The 10649-nt window shown below is 36.1% G+C and overlaps 1 protein-coding gene across 1 annotated transcript; it reads right to left on the bottom strand.

The window, feature by feature from the left end:
• Positions 1 to 2695: 2695 nt before the first annotated feature.
• On the bottom strand, positions 2696 to 9089 carry LOC135744922 (uncharacterized). Its single transcript, XM_073814041.1, has 4 exons — positions 8585 to 9089; positions 3974 to 4101; positions 3763 to 3877; positions 2696 to 3684 (listed from the first exon to the last, which is right to left on the bottom strand). The coding sequence occupies exons 1-4, from the start codon at positions 8844 to 8846 to the stop codon at positions 3251 to 3253; spliced, it is 939 nt and encodes a 312-aa protein (XP_073670142.1). The 5' UTR covers positions 8847 to 9089; the 3' UTR covers positions 2696 to 3250.
• Positions 9090 to 10649: the final 1560 nt, after the last annotated feature.

The following is a 10649-nucleotide window of genomic DNA, read 5'->3' as shown; positions in this document are numbered from 1 at the left end:
AAACCATGCATAACTGTGTAGATTAGATAAGCAAAGTGTATGCGCGTTGTGCACGCTATACATTATGGTCAAGCATGCGCCCTTAAAATAGCATAATGAACAACGCGCAAGGCGCCACTGACTTTAAACTTTTTTTTTCTGGTCAGTGGCGCAATTGTTTTTTGAAACTGCAAAATAGCATCAGGGATGGTTTGCGCCGGAACACGCCTCTTTTTTTGCGCTGAACCACCCAGGGAGCGCAAGTTCATTCCCTAGTTTGCCGACGTGCTTCTGTGACGGGAAAAACCCGCTGTGCGCCGGGGCAAAATACGAATGATACATGCGTCACGGACAAAGTCAATTGCGCTGGGTGCAAGATAGAGCCCTATATGTTTCAAGTCGGCCTCGCCATATTTTGATGTCATCTGCATGTTGGTCGCCGAACGTGAGACGTCAAAATTACGTTTAGTCGCATAACACCGGTCCATTTCCGAGCATGCAAGTGATTACTTGGTTTCATCAGAATGATAGACTGTTAAAAAAAAAAAGGACGACGCGACGTTGCTTCCTTCTATTGTAATGAATTGAATGCAAAATGTTCGTCCATGGGCGTTGCCATGTTAGGCAAAAACGTCAGTTTGGAGCCAGGACATGCACAGAAGGAATCGTTTGTGGAGCCGCGTTATCAAACCTCCGCCCAACTCATTTTTGTCGGTGTGAAATAACTCAGAAATAGAAAATTAATAGTTATATCTTCAATCTTCCCTCGAAGTTCCGAGAATCTGCTCAGAGAGGCTGTCAATCACAAATGTCAATCATAACGACACACCCCATTTCTATAGCATCAATTTACTAGCTAAATGAACCTTATCATAAAATTAACAATTGACCATATCAGCGTGATAACAACTAACTACCCTACAGGACCAAAACCATCTTTCAGAAAATTTTATTGGAAGGGTAATTTGGTTTTTTATTTTGACCCGAGTCCCCCTCGTTTGCATGAAGGGGTTTATGACTTGTAATGCAGCCAGCCACCAGGGGGCGATCAAAGAGCCAGCGGTATGGAGCGAATTTTGTGCCAGAATTATACAAAACAAATTCAACATTTTGCAAACAAACTCAATCTGCTTTGTAAAGGGAAAACTCCACTCGCAAACAAACAGAAAATGCTTTGCAAATAATAAAGGCAATTTGAGAGAAAATGCAGAGGTGTTACAAATATGTACTGTGATTTTCCCATGATTTGACCATGATTTTCTCACAAATGTGACCATGATTTTCTCACAAATGTGACCCCGAGTTTCTCACAAATGTAACCATGCAATCCAAAACAGCAGATGGTGCTGTTTCAACTTTTTCAGGCATTTTCAACTAGTCTCCCTGAAAAGCCCTGAGTTTTAACCTACATATCACCCCTGACAGTGCCAGCAACTGAATAAACACAAGGTAGTTTTTTATTATAATTTAACAACTTTAAAGTTTATTAGGCACTTAACAATACAAAGATGTTTAACTTTAAACAACTAAGTTTCCTATGAAAAAAAATTGATAAGTCAAATGCCGGCAGAATATTATTTGCTAGAGTCATGATATTAAGCTATAAATGTTCCTACTCAATGAGAATTAAAAAAAATGTTAAAAACGGAGTTATCTCATTTTGAAACTCTTTATATATATATACGACATACACACATATAAAAACTTAGATTTTGGTGGGCTTAATTGCCCTTGATTTTAATATAACATTATATATATAAAATTGTAATGTTATATTAAAATCAAGGGCAATTAAGCCCACCAAAATCTAAGTTTGTGTTTTTATAGATATTGACATGGTTTCTAAGAAAAATAGTTTATTAAAATGCAAGATTTAGCTCTCATTTGAAAAAGTATTAATTAGTTTACATATATATATATATATATACAATTAATAAGCCCACATCATGATTCAATCACAAAATATAAAAATATTTATTTTAAGAGAAGAAAAACAAAAGTATATTTATTCAGTGGAAGGGAAATATTTGTAAAAAAAAAAAGTTTGCAGGCACTCATCTCATCACTCATACCAGTAACATTCATGATGAGAATAGTACGTAATACATAACTAGACCATCCCTGGTTATCTTGCAATGTTAGGAGATAGTAAAGGTGATGTTGTGAATAAGTACTTCACTTTAATGTTAATGAAATTGCATGCCTGGGACATTACAGTTACGTGGCCAGTTAATAAGACCAAAAATGACAAATAACTTGTGTAACTGGTTCATCATGTGTTAGCTGGGATGTGTAGGTAGGTACAAATATCTTCAGACTTACATCCTGTCGACCCTTCACTCAATTGCTATGTTTACATGCACCTATTTTTTTGTCAATCTGACTGACTTTAATTGCAGATTGATTCAGATGTTCTTTGCATCTACATTCTGTATGTGAACCAAAGTTTTGCACAAGCACACAGCCAGGGTGGTCAAAGTTTGATTGGAGAAAGTTCTTCAGCTTTAGATATGTGCAATGAAAACATTTTTGAAACACTTTTTTGCTTTATAATGTTATGAAAGAACACATGAACCCTGCAGAATGTACAGCTTGTGGCCCATCCCATTAATAATGTGCATTGACAATGTTATGCTATTGCATGTTTTTGTGACAAGTATCGGGTGATATTTAAATTAGAGGTGAAGTAAACATGAGCTAAATAAAAAAAATGCTATGATGTATACATACTTTTTACTTAGTGATCGGATCACAGATATTATAATGATAACAATTAGTAATAATATACTTTTAAAAACATTTAGATATTATATTATTATTATTATTATTATAATAAACAGATATTATATTTGTGATATATATTTGTGATATACAGTCTACAACTGTAACATTTTCTTCAAATAAAAACTTAAGTGAAAAATAAAAACAGTGTAAACTTGTATTTAAGAAACAAAACAAAATGTTTCTTATCCGGGTAGGCCTATAAAAAGCCTCATAGTTAGTCAGCACTGCTGTTGTAATAGAAACATACTGACAGGAAGTTTTCAAACTAAAGCTACAAATAGATGTTCATTATTAGATGATTTACTTTCATATTTTTTAGCACTGGTGTATATCAAAATCCCATTTGTTTGTGTAACTTTACCACATTTGACACAACTATAAGGCTTTACTCTGGTATGGCTTTGGAGATGCTTTAGCTGGTATGGGTTTGGAGATGCTTAGTAAGATAAGACTTTTAGACAAAACTCTTCCCACTGTCCATGCACGTTTACGGCCTCTCATCCATATGGATCCGGTGGTGTTTTGACAGGGCTCTCTTTGTAGCAAATAGTTTGCCACAGATTGTACAGCCAAAACCTTTTTCAGTAGAGTGTGTCTTCATGTGTAAGTTCAGACATCTTCGAAGGTTAAAGGTTTTTCCACAGTGTATACATTCAATCTTTTTAATTCCTGAAGCGCTCGTCTGGTTTTGTGTACTGCTGAATTTAGCGCTACTGGTAAAGGTTGAAACAACCTCATCAGTCATCAAATGAGGCTGTGTTGGACTGTTTCCATGTGTAGAAAGTCTTGCATTAGGAGTTGGTTTATCGGTTTGTCTCTGCGGTGCGTTTGATTGCACTTGGTCACATGTAGGTATTGTGTATGTGATCAAATCTGCTGAACTCTCAGCATCACATCTCTCAATGCTGCCCACTGCAGGTCCTGTAATGACATCACACACAAAGATCAGAAAAATTATGTAAAAATAATTAATACAATTGAGAATACAACTTCTCATACCTGTACTACTTAAACTGTTGCTTTTATATTCAGTTTTATTTTGACTTGGCCAATCCTCAAACGTCTCAACCTTAATCAGGATCCCGTCTGCTTCTTCATTCAAGAAATCAACTGTCTAAGAAACAAAAGATGAAAGAGATCAAAAATAAGGGACCTTAAGAGGTACTTTTTTTAAGAGAGCATCAACAGTGGTACTGTATGTAAGACCAACCTCTACTGTGTTAGCTGAAGAGCTCAGATTCGTCTCCTCATTTTGACAAATGTTTGACTCCTCGTCTCTCCACAAGTCCATGCACCACTTCTTACCAAACACATTGTCAATTGCAGGAAGCCCTGTGTCTGTTAAAAATACAAACATTAATTGGGGAACATTACCACATTTGTACCTTCCGCGATGCTCGCAGACTCTGAGCTTGCAGCTACAGTCCCGCACCCAGAGTCCCGCATTCTCAGACCCCTTGTTTTTCGAGCTTATGCCAAAACGTGAGTATCGTCAATTTTATTTAGCGAATCATACTCATTCGATTTCTTTATACTTCATTTCTACTACTTTATAGCTCATCGATACACCAACATATGAATAGTTCATTTAATATTTGTAAAGATAGTTTGTAACAAAATTTGAGCCTTAGTGCTGGGCAAAGATTAATCGTGATTAATCGCATACAAAATAAAAATGATTTTTGGCATAATATATGAGTGTGTGCAGTAGGGGTGGGCGATAAACCGGTAGACAAAATTAACCGGTAGAAATTTGTCAACCGGTAGAGATTTTGGACTATCGTTTCTATCGAGGTTACGTGCCCACGTCACGCTCCTGTGCGTGTGGTCGCGAAAACGTAACGTTTGTACACGTATTTAAGCACTGCAGTTTTAAAACAAGTTATTTTAAGCCATTGAAACACAGACAACAGATCTGTATGCGTGCGTTCTTTCTGTGTGTCAGGAGCGGACAAGTCGCGCAACCGCTGCTCTTTCTGTCTGTGAGGAGCGCGCAAGTCGCGCGACCTCTGCTTATTAAGCTCGTGAGCATTTTTCCCGCTTTATTGGCCTTAAATACACATATGCGTCAAAATTCCCGTCTTTGCAAGCATCATCATAAACACGACCAGTAAGGTCTTAAGAGAAAGTAAACAGCTAAAAGAGAAAGCGCATGTGTAACAGTGTATTGGATCCGGACTTTGGTCTTAAAGGGGAAGTTACCTAATTTTGCTCCTGTCTGTCACTCGTGTTAATCAAACAGCATTGAGAAAAAAATCTCTCACTGCTCCTGATTAAATCACTTTTCTACCTTAAATAAAAATATATATAGGCCTATACATACATGCATAATTATTTATTATCATTCTTATTGACTGTGTATCTTCAGAGAGCTTGAGTTTTGTTTGTTTTTATCTTCTTTCTATGCTTGTATATGTTTTTTGTGAGAATTATGAAAATTTCTATGGTATTAAAGATTTAAACCTTATTAAAACATAAAAAACTCTACCGTGATACATATCGTTATCATGATATAAAATTAATCCTATCGTGATAGAAGATTTTGGTCATATCGCCCACCCCTAGTGTGCAGTGTGTAATTATTATGTATAAATAAATACATACACATTCATGTATGTATTTAAAAACATTTACATGTTTATATATATTTATTTCTATTTTTATATATTCTATATTAAATATAAATAAATAAAATTATATATAAATAAAAATTCTGAAATGAATATATAAATGTGTGGTTTACACACATTACATACACATATATTATGCAGAAAATGACCACTAGTTTTTTCATCTATTTTCCATGACAATATTTTGATAGCTAACGTTGACCTTTAACCTTGGACATTTTGTTGACAAGCCATTTGTAAAAATTTGATTAAAATTAGTTGACATTAAAGTAGACCAATTAAATACATTAAGGGGCGGTTTCCCGGACAGGGATTAGACTAGTCCTAGACTTAAACACTTTTAAGAGCTCTCCAAACTGAAAATAACTTGCACTGACACATCTTAAAATACATCAGTGCCCTTTGTTTTACCTCAAAATGCACACAGGTAATGTTTTTAGTAAGGCATGTTTGTTAAAACTAGTTATATTTCCTAATTAAACTAAGGCCTAGTCCTGGATTAAGCTAATCCTGGTCCGGGAAACCGCCCCTAAGTGTGCTAATATCAAAGAAAGTCATTAATTATTTAATCAGATTTTCTGGTTGACATTTTTTTTTTTATTACTGGACCTTTTCTCCTAAAACTTGAATTAATGATGCTGGTATTTGGAGTGACAGTTGATTGCCTAATAAATTGTGACGATTATGACGATTAGTTGCCTATTTTAGGGCTTTGACGTTTCATTCTCATACTGTAGATTTTTTGTTTGTTCATGAAATAACTTTCACACATTGTTGTGATTATTTAAATTAAATCTTTTGCCAGTAAATATTAATACACATAACACATATTTAAACGAAGGGATGCACGATATATCGCCCGACATATCGTTTTGGCCGATAACTGCTTATTATTAATATTATCGGTTATCGGTCTGATAGCAAAATTAGGCCGATAAATGAAAGCCGATAAATGATGGATTATTTCAGTTTGTTGAACCACTTCACTTGCTCATTGCTGGCCATGTGGAGTTTTGATTGGTGCTTTCTGTGACATAGCACAAAGATGACACGTGTTGCGGGCTCAAGAAGAGTATGCTAGTCTAGCGCAAAGACAAGATGTCCGCGGTCTGGGAGTTTTTCATTGTGAAATATATATATGTTATCGCCCCCCAAATATAAAGAGTTATCGGCTATCGGCCAAAATTTCCATATCGGGGCATCCCTATTTAAAAGTAATTCTTTAATGAATATATATTTTCAAAAATTGAAAAAAATCCCTAAATTTTAAATTGCTGTTTTGGAAATGTATGTTTTACTTGGCAATTCATATTCCTTTTAAAGTTTTGTAGCATTTCTTTAAATGCTGTTTTTCCATTGTATTAAATGGCTTTGCAATGTATCACATTACACTTTCAGTCAAGGAGCGCCATTAGATATTGTCTCGTTTATACAGGCGCTGCAGCTCCCCCTTGTGTTTTTTAGAGAGAAATGCTATCATTGCGGTGATCTGAAATCATCGCGATGAGGTCAAACAATCGCGATGAGACGATTATTTAATCATTGTGACAGCCCTAGCCAAGGCCGCCTTAATGCACGGGCTTACCTGGGCTGAAGCCCAGGGGCCTCCCAAGTTCACATTCATATTGTTTTGTAACTTAACGCTAACGTCAAATTTGTGTAACGCTATCCAGTGACTGGTGGAAAATCACAAAGGCTAGTTGTATGGCTGAACGGAAAAGTGCACTCAGTACTCTAAAGACATAATATATAAATACGAAGTAACTTTCAAATACGAAGTAAAATCATTCACTGTCTTCCCTGTTGGCCAATGGGAAGCGTTGTTACACAAATTTGACTCTGTGAGAATGAAAGAGACATGTTTTTATATTGGCCAAATTAAATGTGTTAATGTGTCTTTCGCGGTCTATGGCAGGCAGGGTGGACAGATAATTACTCGACATGTTTAATCAGAGTGATTTCTTAAGTTATTTACGCGTGCCGGGTGTTTACGAACGTTGCTTTTTTTCGCTATTTTGTATGGAAGTCAATGGGAGGTCTAGTTTGTTTTCCCCCAAAAGTGGGCGTGAACCTGTGCAGAGACATTTTATGATGTTGCGCCGGTTGTGCGTATGTGTGAGGACAGGTCATAAAACCCTAAACCACAGCCACTCGAGACCCCATGCTGATCTGGAAGGAATGGGGGCTGTGGGGGAGAGAGGACACACACACACACACACACACACACACACACACAGCCATAAAAATGACAGGCCAAAAAAATCTCTGTACAACTTTAAACTCACACTAACCTCCAAAGTCCAAACTTTTTGATTGACACATTATAAAAATGACAAACGATTGCATGACAACTAACGGACACAAAAAAGAATGCCACGCTTTGATTGACACAGACGGCTAAAACGTCACTCAAAACTGTGACGCATGCAATTTTTGATTGATAGGTGTGGGGCCCGTTGACAGGGGGCCATAAATCATATTTTGTCAGGAAGTCACTATAAACTACTCTGACGTGGCAAAGCCTAGGATTGAGAAAAGGAGAAAAAGTCAGTTTAGAAATTAATAATAGATAAAATGTAAAATAATAATTTCGCAGTAGAATTATCCCCAAAAAATCCTTTCCAGTCATTTCAATCATATTTTGACAGAAAGCACCCTATAGACCAGTTCAAATGATGTAAACAACACTGGTCCAGAAACACTTCCTGTTACAGTTTGTGACAGTTATTTTTTTTTATTTCACATGTATTATTATCTTTAAGATGTTTGTTTAACTTCAGTTAATTCAGGTTTATATGTTTTTATTTATTTATTTATTTAAACCTTTATTTAATATACTACTATAATACTACTCCAGTGGATTCATGTTTTGGTGGGGCACTGCCGCGCCGATGCGCTAAACACATTTAAAATCTATTCACTAATGTGACTAGTTTCAATATTCTGTGCATTATAACTAAGCAATGGCCACAAAAATAACACCTTTTAAATAATAACCCAATAATACTCCTAGTACACAAACTGAGGGTACGAGCTCAGATCTTTGTGGGGGTTAGCTCACATAAACCACAGCCCATCTAACATTAAGTTAAATTTGACACAATATCTTCGTTCTCAACAAGCCACGTGCCTTTAATACACACACTTGCAATATAAAACAGAACAATGTAAAGTTATATAAATTAAATCACCTGTCGGTCCGTCGCTGAATGAAGCTTTAGTCTCGTTCATCCTGCTGGTGTTTCTCCGGGCAGCCTGAAGTTCAGTCTCCAGAAACACACATTTCTTTCTCAGAGAGTCGTTTTCGTTTGTACATCGCTTTATCTCTAATCCCAACAGAGCGTAATGATCTTCGAAAAGTTTGCCTATTTCAACAACAGCTGCATTCGCCAACACTTCCATTATGGATGTTAGCTGTGTGTGAAAACCAACAGTGTTCATGATGTCCATCATTTACCGGAGCTCTTAGAAATGGTCAGATTCGTTTTGCAGCCGTAATCTTTTAATAAAGATGCTTTGCCTGTAATCGACAAAAAGAGAAAACCTATATGTTAAACCATTACGAGAGACAGACCACCAATGCAAACCATAAACAGCGACGTACGGTTCGAGGACAGAAAAGCAGCGTGTAGTGAATTACCGTAAAGCACCGTATAGACAGACCCACATAAACACGGCAACTCGCACGCGATTTTCTAACTTTTAAAGTTTATTATGCACCAAAGATGTTTAACATAAAGCGTAAACAATTTGGTTTGCTATGGGGGTCTGAAAAATTGCGATTTCCCTTACCAATTCCCATATCCCTAAGTTAAAAACAAAACATGTAGTAAACCATGCATAACCAGGTTTGAAAACCATGGTTTTCAAAAACCCTAGTTAAATCATGAACAGTTTTGCTAATAGTAATCAACACACACACACACACACGCACGCACGCACGCACGCGCACACACACACGCGCACACACACACACACACATAAAAACATACTACACTTTTACCACAAAAACATGGTTAGTTTTCGTTAGGGTCTTATACAATCTTAAAGTAAAGATATGTTCTGCTTTACATTGTTCAATGCGTATACTAATTTAAAAACATAAGAAAAATGTCTATCACCCTTATTAATTAACACACATGAAAAAAGACACAGTATTATACATTGGCGTAGCGTCTGGGCATGCATGGTATGCACATGGGCCCGGGCCAATATTTTAATTAAAAATTTTAATACATTTTTTTTTTCAATTTAATTTTTATTTGTGGCCGCAATAAATATATTTTTGTATGCATATCATGTGTAGTGATTTCTTATTTCTCCATAATGTCTAATTTCTCCGTCATTTCTTGTTTGCGTTTATAATTTTTTTGCACTCCGTGGCTGCCGTAGACTACTACGCCATAAATTTTTACATGACGCATTGCGGCGCCAAAAAAAAGAAAACACAGTGTGAGAGGTTACTATAGCAGCTATCTACATGAGCAGTAAGGATGGACAAATATAAACATAAAAGTGGGGCCTTAAAGAGAAAAGAGAAGGCTGAGAAGTTAGTCACGAGTCAAAAACTACCCAAAACATTTAGTTTTTCTTTATTTAAATCTACCCTTTAAAGTAAAAATGTTTGCCTTATTAAAAGTATATATTGTTAACAGACCTGCGCGCCACAGTTAACAGTGCCAACGGGCAAGGTTGGGGGGGTTTTGGCTTAAGGGGGCCCGTACATTTTTTTGCATATGGGCCCGCGACTGACTTGCTACGCCACTGCTATTATTGTATATAATTTACTATAGTAAACTGTGGTAAAATAATTATTCTGTATCAATATCCATGATATTTGTATTGATACATACAGGACTGTTGCACTATAGTTGTTGCACTATAACAACATTGCTTATGCTTAATATGTTGCACTTAACAAAAACTTTTACACTTAAATATATTAATATATAAATTGTCATTTTTGTGTGTTTTAATTTCAATTTTTACACCAGTGGGGCCCATTTTCATGGTCTTGCCTAGGACCCCATAAGACGATGGGCCGGCCCGACTAAGAGATAACATTTTCATGCCAATGACGCTTTCCTGATGAGTTTTTACGGTAATCTGTTAATCTGTAATTTTGCTATTATCACTAGATCACCCAATTTATAAAAAACTGAAGCAAAAACAATTTTTAACAAAATTCCTTTACAAAAATGCAATTATTTTAGCTTTTTGAACATTTTCCTGGAAGGCATTTTGTAAAACTTTTGT

This window comes from Paramisgurnus dabryanus, chromosome 3 (genome assembly GCF_030506205.2).
Source record: "Paramisgurnus dabryanus chromosome 3, PD_genome_1.1, whole genome shotgun sequence".
Classification (NCBI taxonomy): Eukaryota; Metazoa; Chordata; class Actinopteri; order Cypriniformes; family Cobitidae; genus Paramisgurnus; species Paramisgurnus dabryanus.
Note: the sequence above shows the minus strand (reverse complement) of the source record. Positions and strands in the feature narration are given on the sequence as shown.

Excerpts from the sequence above, each read along its gene's own strand:
- LOC135744922 (XM_073814041.1), bottom strand. The coding sequence starts at position 8,846 with ATGATGGACATCATGAACACTGTTGGTTTTCACACACAGCTAACATCC. Across the intron at positions 4,102-8,584 it reads ATTCAGCGACGGACCGACAG|ACACAGGGCTTCCTGCAATT; the intron begins GTGATTTAATTT and ends TATTTTTAACAG. Across the intron at positions 3,685-3,762 it reads CAACAGTTTAAGTAGTACAG|GACCTGCAGTGGGCAGCATT; the intron begins GTATGAGAAGTT and ends ATGTCATTACAG.